We start from the raw sequence: 15,045 nt of genomic DNA on the forward strand, positions 1-15,045 counted from the left end.
ATTTTACAAATGGGGAAACTGAGCCTCAAAAGGGTTAAGAACCTGTCAATATCACTCTTCCAGTGAGCACAGAGCCAGAATTGGAACTTGGAATGTGAACCCAAGTTCCAGGCTTTAGACTCAGGTCCGGTGTGACATTATGAAAAATGAAGCACGACAAGCTCCTCCACTCCTTTGCCACATCCTCCTGTTCAGCTGCTTCTATCTGTTCCCATGGCTTTTGTCACTGAACTTTTGTCATGTTGTCACCTGGCACACTTGACCCAAGACTCAGAAAAGGGAAAGAAAGAAACTACAATACTCAAGAGGAAATGGAAGAAATACCTAGAGCCGGAAAAAGCTGATTTCACTGCCTACCAGTATCAGTGACACCAAGAGAAGACAAGCTTAGGTAATCAAAGTGAATGCATTTGGAAATTGAAGGCCGAGGCCAGGGTGAGGGATTCGAGTCATTGAAATGTATGGAACCAGCTGGACTGGTGTTATTATATTTTTTTAATTTTTAATTTTTTTTTTATACAGCAGGTTCTTATTAGTCATCAGTGTTATACACATCAGTGTATACATGTCAATCCCAATTGCCCAATTCAGCACACACACCACCATCCCCACCCCCCTCCGGTTTTCCCCCCTTGGTGTCCATACGTTTGTTCTCTACATCTGTGTCTCAACTTCTGCCCTGCAAAACAGTTCATCTGTACCATTTTTCTAGGTTCCACATACATGAATTAATATACGATATTTGTTTTTCTCTTTCTGACTTACTTCACTCAGTATGACAGTCTCTAGATCCATCCATGTATCAACAAATGACTCAATTTTGTTCCTTTTTATGGCTGAGTAATATTCCGTTGTATATATGTACCACAACTTCTTTATCCATTCGTCTGTTGATGGGCATTTAGGTTGCTTCCATGACCTGGCTATTGTAAATAGTGCTGCAATGAACATTGGGGTGCATGTGTCTTTTTGAATTATGGTTTTCTCTGGGTATATGCCCAGTGGTGGGATTGCTGGGTCATATGGTAATTCTATTTTTAGTTTTTTAAGGAACCTCCATACTGTTCTCCATAGTGGCTGTATCAATTTACATTCCCACCAACAGTGCAAGAGGGTTCCCTTTTCTCCACACCCTCTCCAGCATTCGTTGTTTGTAGATTTTCTGATGATGCCTATTCTCACTGGTGTGAGGTGATACCTCATTGTAGTTTTGATTTGCATTTCTCTAATAATTAGTGATGCTGAGCAGCTTTTCATGTGCCTCTTGGCCATCTGTATGTCTTCTTTGGAGAAATGTCTATTTAGGTCTTCTGCCCATTTTTGGATTGGGTTGTTTCTTTAATATTGAGCTGCGTGAGCTGTTTATATATTTTGGAGATTAATCCTTTGTTGATTCGTTTGCAAATATTTTCTCCCATTCTGAGGGTTGTCTTTCCATCTTGTTTATGGTTTCCTTTGCTGTGCAAAAGCTTTTAAGTTTCATTAGGTCCCATTGGTTTATTTTTGTTTTTACTCTAGGAGGTGGATCAAAAAAGATCTTGCTGTGATTTATGTCAAAGAGTGTACTTCCTATGTTTTCCTCTAAGAGTTTTATAGTGTCCAGTCTTACATTTAGGTCTTGAATCCATTTTTTTTTTTTTTTTTTTTTTTTTTTGTGGTACATGGACCTCTCACTATTGTGGCCTCTCCCATTGCAGAGCACAGGCTCCGGACATGCAGGCTCAGTGGCCATGGCTCACGGGCCTAGCTGCTCCGTGGCATGTGGGATCTTCCTGGACTGGGGCACAAACCCATGTCCCCTGCATCAGCAGGTGGACTCTCAACCACTGCGCCACCAGGGAAGCCCTCGAATCCATTTTGAGTTACTTTTGTGTACGGTGTTAGGGAATGCTCTAATTTCATTCTTTTACATGAGCTGTCTAGTTTTCCCAGCACCACTTATTGATGAGACTGTCTTTTCTCCATTGTATATCCTTGCCTCCTTTGTCATAGATTAGTTGACCATGGGTGCGTGGGTTTATCTCTGAGCTTTCTATCTTGTTCCATTGATCTATGTTTCTGTTTTTGTGCCAGTACCATATTGTCTTGATTACTGTAGCTTTGTAGTAGAGTCTGAAGTCAGGGAGTCTGATTCCTCCAGCTCTGTTTTTTTCCCTCAAGACTGCTTTGGCTATTCGGGGTCTTTTGTGTCTCCATACAAATTTTAAGATTTTTTGTTCTAGTTCCGTAAAAAATGCCATTGGTAATTTGATAGGGATTGCATTGAATCTGTAGATTGCTTTGGGTAGTATAGTCATTTTCACAATGTTGATTCTTCCAATCCAAGAACATGGTATATCTCTCCATCTGTTGGTAACATCTTTAATTTCTTTCATCAGTGTCTTACAGTTTTCTGCATACAGGTCTTTTGTCTCCCTAGGTAGGTTTATTCCTAGGTATTTTATTCTTTTTGTTGCAGTGGTAAATGGGAGTGTTTCCTTAATTTCTCTTTCAGATTTTTCATCATTAGTGTATAGGAATGCAAGAGATTTCTGTGCATTAATTTTGTATCCTGCAACTTTACCGAATTCATTGATTAGCTCTAGTAGTTTTCTGGTGGCATTTTTAGGATTCTCTATGTATAGTATCATGTCATCTGCATACAGTGACAGTTTTACTTCTTCTTTTCCAATTTGTATTCCTTTTATTTCTTTTTCTTCTCTGATTGCCGTGGCTAGGACTTCCAAAACTGTGTTGAATAATAGTGGCAAGAGCGGACATCCTTGTCTTGTTCCTGATCTTAGAGGAAATGCTTTCAGTTTTTCACCATTGAGAATGATGTTTGCTGTGGGTTTGTCATACATGGCCTTTATTATGTTGAGGTAGGTTCCCTCTATGCCCATTTTCTGGAGAGTTTTTAATCATAAATTGGTGTTGAATTTTGTCAAAAGCTTTTTCTGCATCTATTGAGATGATCATATGGTTTTTATTCTTCAATTTGTTAATGTGGTGTATCACACTGATTGATTTGCGTATTTTGAAGAATCCTTGCATCCCTGGGATAAATCCCACTTGATCCTGGTGTATGATCCTTTTAATGTGCTGTTGGATTCTGTTTGCTAGTATTTTGTTGAGGATTTTTGCATCTATGTTCATCAGTGATATTGGCCTGTAGTTTTCTTTTTTTGTGACATCTTTGTCTGGTTTTGGTATCAGGGTGATGGTAGCCTCGTAGAATGAGTTTGGGAGTGTTCCTTCCTCTGCAATTTTTTGGAAGAGTTTGAGAAGGATGGGTGTTAGCTCTTCTCTAAATGCTTGATAGAATTCACCTGTGAAGCCATCTGGTCCTGGACTTGTCTGTTGGACGATTTTTAATCACGGTTTCAATTTCATTACTTGTGATTGGTCTGTTCATATTTTCTATTTCTTCCTGGTTCAGTCTTGGAAGGTTATACCTTTCTAAGAATTTGCCCATTTCTTCCAGGTTGTCCATTTTATTGGCATAGAGTTGCTTGTAGTAGTCTCTTAGGATGCTTTGTATTTCTGTGGTGTCTGTTTTAACTTCTTTTTAATTCCTAATTTTATTGATTTATGAGTCCTCTCCCTCTTTTTCTTGATGAGTCTGGTTAATGGTTTATCAATTTTCTTTATCTTTTCAAAGAACCAGCTTTTAGTTTTATTGATCTTTGCTATTGTTTTGTTTCTATTTCATTTATTTCTGCTCTGATCTTGATGAGTTCTTTCCTTCTGCTTACTTTGGGTTTTGTTTGTTCTTCTTTCTCTAGTTCCTTTAGGTGTAAGGTTAGATTGTTTATTTGAGATTTTTCTTGTTTCTTGAGGTAGGCTTGTATAGCTATAAACTTCCCTCTTAGAACTGCTTTTGCTGCATCCTGTAGGTTTTGGATTGTTGTGTTTTCATTGTCATTTGTCTCTAGGTATTTTTTTTTTACTTCCTCTTTGATTTCTTCAGTGATCTCTTGGTTATTTAGTATCGTACTGTTTAACCTCCATGTGTTTGTGTTTTTTATGTTTTTTTTTCCTGTAATTCATTTCTAATCTCATAGTGTTGTGGTCAGAAAAGATGCTTGATATGATTTCAATTTTCTTAAATTTACTGAGACTTGATTTGTGAGCCAAGATGTGATCTATCCTGGAGAATGTTCCATGCGCACTTGAGAAGAAAGTGTAATCTGCTGTTTTTGGATGGAATGTCCTATAAATATCAATTAAATCTATCTGGTCTATTGTGTCATTTAAAGCTTCTGTTTCCTTATTTATTTTCATTTTGGATGATCTGTCCATTGGTGTGAGGTGTTAAAGTCCCCCACTATTATTGTATTACTGTCCATTTCCTCTTTTATAGCTGTCAGCAGTTCCTTACGTATTGAGGTGCTCCTATGTTGGGTGCATATATATTTATAATTGTTATATCTTCTTCTTGAATTGATCCTTCAATCATTATGTAGTGTCCTTCCTTGTCTCTTGTAACATTCTTTATTTTAAAGTCTATTTTATCTGATATGAGTATAGCTACTCCAGCTTTCTTTTTTTTTTCTTTTGATTTCCATTTGCATGGAATATCTTTTCCCATCCCCTCACTTTCAGTCTGTATGTGTCTCTAGGTCTGAAGTGGGTCTCTTGTAGACAGCATATATATGGGTCTTGTTTTTGTATCCATTCAGCAAGACTTTGTCTTTTCGTTGGAGCGTTTAATCCATTCACGTTTAAGGTAATTATCAATATGTATGTTCCTATGACCATTTTCTTAATTGTTTTGGGTTTGTCTTTTTAGGTCCTTTTCTTCTCTTGTGTTTCCCACTTAGAGAAGTTCCTTTAGCATTTGTTGTAGAGCTGGTTAGGTGGTGCTGAATTCTCTTAGCTTTTGCTTGTCTGTAAAGCTTTTGATTTCTCCTTTGAATCTGAATGAGATCCTTGCTGGGTAGAGTAATCTTGGTTGTAGGTTCTTCCCTTTCATCACTTTAAGTATATCATGCCACTCCCTTCTGGCTTTTAGAGTTTCTGCTGAAAAATCAGCTGTTAACCTTATGGGAGTTCCCTTGTATGTTATTTGTCATTTTCCCCTTGCTGCTTTCAGTAATTTTTCTTTGTCTTTAATTTTTGCCAATTTGATTACTATGTGTCTTGGCATGTTTCTCCTTGCGTTTATCCTGTATGGGAGTTGCTGTGCTTCCTGGACTTGGGTGGCTATTTCCTTTCCCATAATAGGGAAGTTTTTGACTATAATCTCTTCAAATATTTTCTCTGGTCCTTTCTCTCTCTCTTCTCCTTCTGGGACCCCTAATGTGAATTTGAATGTTGTGAATAATGTGAATGTTGTTGCGTTTAATGTTGTCCCAGAGGCCTCTTAGGCTGTCTTCATTTCTTTTCATTCTCTATTCTGTTCTGCAGCAGTGAATTGCACCATTCTGTCTTCCAGGTCACTTATCCGTTCTTCTGCCTCAGTTATTCTGCTATTGATTCCTTCTAGTGTAGTTTTCATTTCAGTTATTGTATTGTTCATCTCTGTTTGTGTGTTCTTTAATTCTTCTAGGTCTTTGTTAAACATTTCTTGCATCTTCTTGATCTTTGCCTCCATTGTTTTTCCGAGGTCCTGGATCATCTTCACTATCATTATTGTGAATTTTTTTTCTGGAAGGTTGCCTATCTCCACTTCATTTAGTTGTTGTTCTGGGGTTTTATCTTGTTCCTTCATATGGTACATAGCCCTCTGCCTTTTCATCTTGTCTATCGTTCTGTGAATGTGGTTTTTGTTCCACAGGCTGCAGGATTGTAGTTTTCTTGCTTCTGCTGTCTGCCCTCTGGTAGGTGAGGCTATCTAAGAGGCTTGTGTAAGTTTCCTGATGGGAGGGACTGGTGGACTGGTGTTCTTGATGAGATCCCTGAGCTAGATATAGACTTGTCACCCCGGTACTCACCAGTCTCCTCTAACTAGAGCCATGAAGTAACAAGGTGCTCACTCCTTTACGTAAAGATGTTAAAGAGCCTCTCAGTGATTTTTCCTGGGCCTGGCAGGCAGCTAAAAAACTTCGCTTTCATATTTTATCTTTCCAAAGAACCTGTGGCTTGGTGGTTTCAGTGCCATTAAAAGAACGTGTAATGGCATTTTTAAAAAAGTTTCAAAGTTGACCTGTGTAAGTCACTTAGTAAAAAAAATTATCTTGAATTACTTGAATAAATACTTTTTGGTCCTCAAAGGAAGTAAATTTACTTAAGGTCATGCTGGGTGTAGGAAATTCCTTTTGATTTACTCATTTGTTATTTACCGAGGACCCACGGTAGACAAAGCACTTAATCTGGAATTTATCATCAGCTTACTGTTCTTTTTGTTTCAATTAGAACTAGAAACATATTAAAAATCAAGGTAAGGTGTTGCACCACGTTGGTAAGTTCACTTGGTAGCTGCTTGCCATGGCTCAAAATATGAGTGGAGTTTAGATTGTCAGTCTGAATACGATCTGTATTAGTTCTTTCTTTCTTCCCCCAAAGAAAGGAGTTACAGATGAAAGTAGGTTTGTATGGATTAAAGAACTTTACAGTATTGCCAGTGTGGGGGTAAAGAACCAAATGAACTTCTTCGTCAATGTACAATCTTCTTGTGAGCGAATCTGGGGTGGTCAAGAAAAATGCGAGTTTGATTACGGCTGAGTTGGTTGGTTATAAACTGTCAACAAATTCCAGTAACAGTAGGCAATTTCCAGCTGTCTTTTCCTTGCCAGTACCATCTATCCATTTCTCCTGGCTACTTTTCTCTATTTCAAGAAAGTAAGGGGAAAAAAAAAATAGATTTGCCAAAGCCAGCAACCTACAGAAGAATCTCCTTCTGAATTTCCAGTTTAAAAAGATACATGAACACATACAAAAAAGTTTTCAAAATTATAAAAACCTTTATAGCACGTTTACAAAATTGAGCTCTAGTGTATTACTTTTGCATTATTTCCAAAATGGACAGACTTTCTAAATACTGGGTTGGCCAAAAAGTTCATTCGGGTTTTCCTGCAACATCAGGAAAATGTGAACGAACTTTTTGGCCACCCCAGTATAAACAAGCACAGATAACTTGTTTCTCCTCAAGGGAAGACCAATTCCTCATATTCATCACCAGAAAGTTCTGATGCTGATACATCTGCTTGTTTGGCAACTCTTGGTAGAACCATCACTGTACCCCTTAGAAAGCTAATATTTTTTCAGGAGTTTCAGTATGAAAAATTATGCTCCTTAATTGATTAGATCCTTAAGTCATTTGTCAACTGATAATGATAAACATATTACTAATCACATAACGAAATGAACTGTCAAAATAATTCTCATGGATAATTGCTCCTACAAAATATTTACCTTAATGTTTTCTAGTCAAGTTTGCTAGTGTTTTAACCAAAGTAAATGATGAGGTTTTTCAGTTTGAGGTTGTGGAATCACTCTAGTTGGGTATTAGTTTCTTTGATGAATCAACTCTTAAGCTTCTCAGTTTTAAAGTTTCCAAGTGCCCTAAACAGAGCTGGCCTTTGGATCCCCAGTATTCATCCATTCATTTAGGCCAGTGATTCTCAAGATGGCCTGCTTTAAAGTCACCCATGAGCTTTAAAAAATATGCCACACTGAGCCTTACTTAGACGAGAATCTCCTGTGCATAGGTATCGGGCCTTTCTAAAAAGCTCACCAGGTGATTTTAATATATTGTCAGGCTCAAATTTAGGCTAACTAATCTGGCAACTGATGGCTCTCAGTCCTCTTAGGTTCTATACTAGATAAAAGTGGAAGAGAGTATTAGAATACAGCTGGTCCTTGCTTCCTCTCTCCTCTCTTGAGTGTGTCTGCTCGATGTGGTCAACTGCCTCTCAGCATTTATGCCTATGCCCTCTTTGGACTTCCTGTGCTGAAAGGGCTGGGAAGCTGAAAAGTACTTTTCCTCGACTCTCTTACACCTGTGGTTCTGGGGACAAGTCTGTGAACTCTGACAAGACAGGAAGTTAAGAACGAGGCAGAGGCCATCTCCTGCTGCTGTGGCTGTGGCGTGTCAAGGTCGCAGAGGTGTGACGGTTTAGAGGCAGTCAGGTGGCTGGACTCAGAACTCCAGGGTCCAGTCACCAGCTTCCTGGCATGAGAGGCAATTATGGTAACGACAGTGGTGGCAGCAGTAGCACAGCAACAGCTTCCTGACTGCTGGGCTGTCACACCAGGTCTGCCTACTTGGTCCTTGTCAAGTAGGCAACTGGAAACCAGCAAGTTGATGAAAAGTCCATGAAATGGAACCTAAAATGGCTTTTATTTTTTTTGGGGGTACGCGGGCCTCTCACTGTTGTGGCCTCTCCCGTTGTGGAGCACAGGCTCCGGACGTGCAGGCTCAGCGGCCATGGCTCACGGGCCCAGCCGCTCTGCGGCATGTGGTATTCCCGGACCGGGGCATGAACCCGCGTTCCCTGCATTGGCAGGCGGATTCCCAACCACTGCGCCACCAGGGAAGCCGCAAAATGGCTTTTTTGTAGTTTCTTAGTTCCTTATGGCTGATTATTATTTCTACCCCAATTGTATGTACTCCTAAAATAGCGACTCCTAGACCTATTAAGAACTTTCCAAGTGATGTCATCACTTAGTACAAAACCACCTCCCCAAACCTTCCAGGGAGGAGAAGGGGGGTGGTCAAAATTTGAAATTTTAAAGGTATTTAATTTTCAAAATGTTTTGAAATATTTTCAAATTCTTGAGAATTTTCAAATTCTCAAATTCTCAATATTTTCAAAATATTTTTATGGCAAAAGGAGTCATGTCATATCGATAAGGGGGCTGAATCACCTGGGGCCAGACACATGCGGTCACATAAAGATGACTATAACTATATGTTATGTACAGCTGTACAGAGTAAATGATCATCTTTGAAAATACCCCTGGCTACAATAATAAAAGTCAATTAAAACGATCTCTACCTACCAGCCCCGTGGAACTTAACTGTTCTCTGTTATTATCTTGGGAACAACAAAATGAATGATTCTAAATGAGTGCTCTCCATGAGGAGACAACTGGTTTAAAACACTTGTTTGTTAGACTCTATTCTCTGTGGAATAAAGGGTGATATTTGATTCTGTATCAGTTCCACATGACCTATATTGAATGGCAGGAAATAGACACTTGTTAAAATAACTGGTATATTCTTTTCTTCCAAATAATAATTAATAACTGGTATATTCTTTTCTTCCAAATAATAATTAATGAAGCATGTGAGTTTTTACTGAGGACCTATAGATATATAAGCACTTCCCTGAAAGGCATTCAGAGAATCAAAGCATGCTTTCAAAGCTACAGCAATGACTAAAATGTGTTCAGTATGAACAAGAGTTTTATGCACAGCTTTGACTCTACCCTGTTCTAGAAACACAGATAAAATACCTTTCTGCAAAAAGCCTATAAGTATTTTAATAAGCCTGTAAATACGTCTCTGGCAGGTAGGTATTTGTGTGGACCAGGGAGGGGTGTCACAGCCCCTGTGCACCCCTTGGCCCAGCCTTCCACTGAGACTAGGGTTCTCACCATTGACTCAGAGCCATGAACCCTTCCCAGGCCTCGCCAGACACCATCAGGGATCTTTCTGCCAGTTTTGGCAGTACAACCACTTGCTGAAAAGTTGGAGTAGTTAAGGTTAGTCATTTCCAATCATGCCTCTCAGCCCTGAAATCCTAGGGTTCCAGACAAAAGGTAACTCACTCATTCCCTTCTCACTAATTCACTAGCCTGTGTTTCTCCCCCCCAGATCCTACACTGACTCTCCATCTCTTCACCACATCCTTTTGCCTTGTGCCTGTTGGAATCCCTCTTTGAGTGTAAATAAAATTCCTACATCCTCCAGTCTCTTCAGAGAACTCTCTCTTCTCATATTCTTGCCCCAGTAGAAACCAGAGTTTCTCAAGGACACAGATTCTTCCGTGGCTGTCTCTTCTCCCACTTCTCTGACCACGGGGCCAGAAGGGAGGGAGGTCAGCATCCTCCTGGGCTCCCATTGGTGCTTCCCCATTAATCTTCTAACTTCCAGGAAAAGCTCATCCTCCCTTCAGCATCAGGCCATTCCTGGTTGCTTACCTCCAAGCTGGTATTTCCTGTCCCAGGAGTACGTTCTCTCCCCCCACCTCTAATCTAGCCATAAGCCAAGGAGATTCAAGACTGCTGGGATGGTTTGCTGGTGATTAAGCCCACTCATCCCATCCTTTCCTTTCCTTTTCCTTTCCTATTTATAACATCTTTATTGGAGTATAATTGCTAGCCTACTCTTTCTTGACCGCATCAGCCTCAATGACCTCCACCCACCTCAGCCATCTCCTTCATTGCTACCCCTATAATCTTGTCACCAGCCATAAATGTTCTTCCCCAGAACTATTAACATCCAATAGCCTACACTTTATCAAAACTTCTTTCCTTCCAGTTTGTTGCCCTCACACCTGTTTTAAATATAAAGATCTTAATACCCTTGATTCTTCCGTCTTGTCCCATCATTCTTCCTAGACTCTCCTCCCTTCCTATCCAGACTAGACCCCATGGATGACTACTTGAGCTAGTCTCTCACTAGGAACCTCAACTTCCCTCCACCCTGATCTTTTTGTGGTCCTAACCAACAAAACCTCAACTCTGTATCAGTACTGCAATCTCTCGTCTCCGCAACAACCACTGTTATTGGTTCTTACCCCGATTTTTCTCTCACAACACTCTTTAACCCCTATTTCTTTACTCTGAGTAGATACATTTTGCTTCTCACTTCATCCAGATAATTTGGCTGTCAGTTATGATCTCTTTAAACTTGTTGACTCTCTTCTCCACAATCTTAACTAGATCCACACTTACCTCTTTGGTCTTATAGGATAAGCTATCTTTCACTAGTGTTCAAACCCCCTCCCTCACCTGTGCATTCTTTCCTGCATCATCAATGTCTCCTTCCTTGCTGGTCCTTCCCTTCAGCTTACAGGCCAAAATTGCCTCCTTACCCTAACATGCCGAGTCTCAAGCATCCGCTGATGTAGCATCTTCCTGTAGTCGCTCCTCAATCTCTGCCTCTCTCCTTATTGTAACTTCTAAGAGTAGTAGAATAGTCTGCTCTCCTGTTCCATGTTCTCACCTCCTGTTCACTTTTCTGTCTTCTGCTCCTAACAATCTAATGCTACATTAGAGTTACCAGTGCCATTTCCATCATCACATCCAAAGGGAACTGATTGATCGTTTTCTGGCAGGATATCACTGCAGCACTTGGTGCCACTGACATCCTTCCTCTCAAAAGGTTTTTGTTTCTTCTTTGACTCCTGCGACTATTTCCCACTTGTTCCATTCTTACTGCTTAACTATTCCTTAGAAAAACAAAAAACAAACCCCTCAAAATATCCAAACCCGTCTACTCAGTCACCACAGACAGAAGACTTGGAGTCATCCTTGATTCCTCCTCTTCCACCTACATCCAAACAAGTGCAGAGTCCAGGTGGGTTTGCTTCTGAAACATCTTTTGGAGTTCTCTCTTGATTCTAGGACTCTGGTCCTGACTCAGGGGCCTCGTTCTCTCTCATCTGGATCACTACTGTGGCCTCGTACCACTCCCTCCACCCACTTACATGTGGTTCCCTTGCTGACATCCTCCAGTTGTGCAGCATCACCCACAAGATGAGGTCCGAGCTCCTAACTCTGAACAGCAGGCTGCCCACCACCTGGCCTCCCCCCCAGTTCTCCAGCATCTTTTCTTTCTGCTCCCCAACTTATACCAGTTCCCTGCACACATACGATGCTGCTTCTTGCCTTTGCTGGCATTGTACCTCTGCCTTCAAGGTCCTGAGTCTCATCCTTGGTCTAACTGACACAGCTCCTGCAGAGTCTGGCTTTTTTCTGTCCCTGTCTCCCTATCCACCTTGTAGCCATGGATAAGCTACTCTCCTTTCCTCACACAGTAAAATGCTTCCATGTTTACACTGATTACTTACAGGTAATGGTGAAATGACAGGGAAGTGTGGCTGCTTCCCACTCCCCCATTACACTAATAAGAAGCTCATGAAAGGCAAATATAACTGTGTTATATTCATGTTGGTTTCCCCAGTGTGAAAAATAGAACCTGAAACAGTTGTTGGCACTTAATGCATAACCTGAATACAGTTATCATTCAGTTCAACTGAGTACAAATGAATTAAGCAAGGAAAAAGCATGCTTACTTGTAGTGGATGTTGGTTTCCTGTAGGAAGGCTAACAGGGCTCGGGAACCATTGTGGGGAATATGGACATCAGTAACTGTTCCCTCTGATACCTGGGAGATACTGCTGGGCTGCCACAGGTCCACCTGTAGTGCAGGAACCAACCTATAATTCATATTCAGTGTAGGTGGGGAAAGATCCATGTCACAATGTCAAACATGTTGTCTTGTTTGCATACAGCAATACCAAACACATTTTAGAATTAGACTCAATGCTTACATCACCAGGGTAAAACTCCTAGTTGATTTTGAACTTAGTGTCCAAATTATATGACAGCTATATAGAACGTGATCGTTTACAAGTACTAGTTTAAAGACCAATCCATGAAAGTCACAAGATAAAAATGAGGTAAAAAAGTTTTAAGTATGACTTTGATATTGCTTAAAATTATTTATTGCACAAATATTTGAATACTAGTAAGAAAGAGAAAGGTATAAGTGACCCTTCATCCTACTATACAAGCAAATCGTGGTGGCTTGACAACGTTTGGTAACTTTAAATGGAGCATTCTCCTGATGCCACCTCCCCCCACGACTTTTTGCCTGTTCACCAGTTCCTCCTCAGCCTTCACATGTCAGTAGAAACATGCCTTTCTCGGGGGGGACTTGTCAGCTAGGGTAGGGCTCCTTGTCATGGTTCTTAGAGCACCTCGTGCTTCTTTCATCACGTAACTGCCTCTTACCAGAACGTAAGCTCCACGAGGGCAGGGGATTTGTCCACTTGGTTACCACCCCATGCCAAGTGCCTGAAACGATGCCTTGTGCATATTAGCAACTCGGTCGTTATTTGCTGCATGAGTGTAGACCCCACAGGGTAACTGACTACACGTTCATCACGTGTTCAGTGTTCTGTAGGAATGCTGGAAGCATGTTTGGCTTACAGCAGTGTCCCCAGTGCTTGTCTAGTGTTCCACGCCTGGCATTGAAAGAATGACTGAATTCGGTGGGGATGGAGGACAGCCCCATCTTCTGCACGAGCCAAGAGCTACATGTTCAATACGGCACAGTTTGCCTTTGCAGTCACGCCTATGTCTCCTATTTGGGACTCCCTCTTCCTGCGTGTCTTGTCTTGGTCTTCAGGATCTTGATCTCTGCTAAGACCTTATCTGATAAAGTTTAGTTACTTCATCTTTACTTAGGTGTCAGTGTCCACATTCTGTTAGAGAACTCTAGAAGACTGAAAAGATTTCGGGACTGAAGGAAGTACACCCCTGGTGGTATAATTTCATCTGCAACAGGGTAGAGAGGCCTTTATTTTGGGGACAATGAATTTACCTGTTTTTCTTTCAAGAAGCTAACTTGCAAGGGCAGCTCTGACTCAACTAACATGCTAATCCAACAAGCATAGCACAACGGAAGTGTGGGGCTGGGAGGGATGCTGAGAGGTCATTTGATCCATCTGTCGGCCCTTGGGCAAGGATACATCTAGGACTGGACCCAACTGTCCCCATTTGATGCATCTAAGTCATATCTTTCATGTTTCCCAAAGAGGAGAGTTGACACTATCCTAATTTAACTCTCATCCACATTTAACAAGATTGTCAGACATTTTCTTAATCCGTTACACCGCAGCACACTTTTCATTTTTTCTTGTTCCATTCTTCAGTGAGGAATGGCTGATTTCTTGCCCTTGTGAGATAAAGAGCTTTTCTCTACACGTTAGATTTTCTAATCCTTTAATCATCTTTGCCTCTAAACCCATTACAGAGACAGATTTTGATCTTAAGGTGTATCACCTAGTACCTGTGGAGATGAGGAAGCAGTGCTCTATTTACAGGGTGGAGAGCCACAGGAACCTGAAATATCTGAACAACCACTCTGGTGATGAGTCTGTAAGTGTTGTTTTCTGGGGCATATGCTAAAATAAGAATCCTCATCCCACAGAAGAGAGTAACTTCCCCATAGGAAAAGTCCATGGAAGAAACAGACCCTATGGCCTGACCTGGAGAAGGCTTCCTAGGAAACGTCATCAGAAAACAGTTGGTCTAAAAGGAACCAACAAAAAAGAATTTGCAAAAATCAGGAACTGTATTTTGTTTTGATATTAGAAAAGTAAATTAAAATGTGTTCTCCAGTAATATTTTAGGGAAGGGGTGCTTGGATAAGTAACATGGCTATTTCAGTCTGGGTGGCAGGCAGATGCCTGTATCAAGATATAGGGGACAGTAATACTCACGTGAGATTTGTAAAGTACCACACACTTTATAGACGTTTCTAGACTCAGGTTCATAGAAGTCAAGTCACTTTCCCAAGGATGCACAGCTACCAAACGGTGACACAGGATATGCCTAACTCCAGTGCCCATAATCGCTGGCTGGGTAAGTGTCTCCAGGATTTCCTGAGACTATCTCAGAATACGAAGCACCTTCCAACTTCCTGACTTAGTGTTTGAGACAGTCTGGTTTGGTGGGTCTCACATCCTGGTCTGTCCTGTTAGGGGTTTCTTGCCCTAAGAATTATATATGCAGGTATTTCAAAGTTCTAATCAGCCCACCATGGGCAGGTTACCATCAATCATTTATGCAGAGCCTGATCCCATCTGGATGAAGTGATTCTGAACTGACCCTGGATTGGGTGACCCTGGATTATGATGACAAAGTATCACCGGCCTGGTCAGGATGGCCTAAGGCTGTTTGCCAACCGTCTCAGGTCTTCACTGCAAACAGCCATCTGATCTTCCAAGGAAAGGATGCTCCTCTGCAGAGCCTTGGAAGCTGGTGGTTGTTCCCATGCATTCCTTTCCTTATATGACTGAGTCACAGCCAGATCTATTCAAGAGATGGAGGCAGTTTATTGTAAAGGTCAACAGCACGGACTTGGGAATCCAACGGCTCTGGGCT

The 15,045-nt window shown here is 41.0% G+C and overlaps 1 protein-coding gene across 2 annotated transcripts in view; it reads right to left on the minus strand.

The window, feature by feature from the left end:
- CPA6 (carboxypeptidase A6) overlaps nucleotides 1–15,045 on the minus strand; it is a 266,718-nt gene that overhangs the window by 77,309 nt on the left and 174,364 nt on the right. For both annotated transcript variants that reach the window (XM_033843105.2, XM_033843104.2), the window contains exon 3: nucleotides 12,168–12,292. In XM_033843105.2, the coding sequence (XP_033698996.1) occupies nucleotides 12,168–12,292 (125 nt within the window). The remainder of the gene's footprint in view (nucleotides 1–12,167; nucleotides 12,293–15,045) is intronic.

This window comes from Tursiops truncatus, chromosome 17 (genome assembly GCF_011762595.2).
Source record: "Tursiops truncatus isolate mTurTru1 chromosome 17, mTurTru1.mat.Y, whole genome shotgun sequence".
NCBI classification, from domain to species: Eukaryota; Metazoa; Chordata; class Mammalia; order Artiodactyla; family Delphinidae; genus Tursiops; species Tursiops truncatus.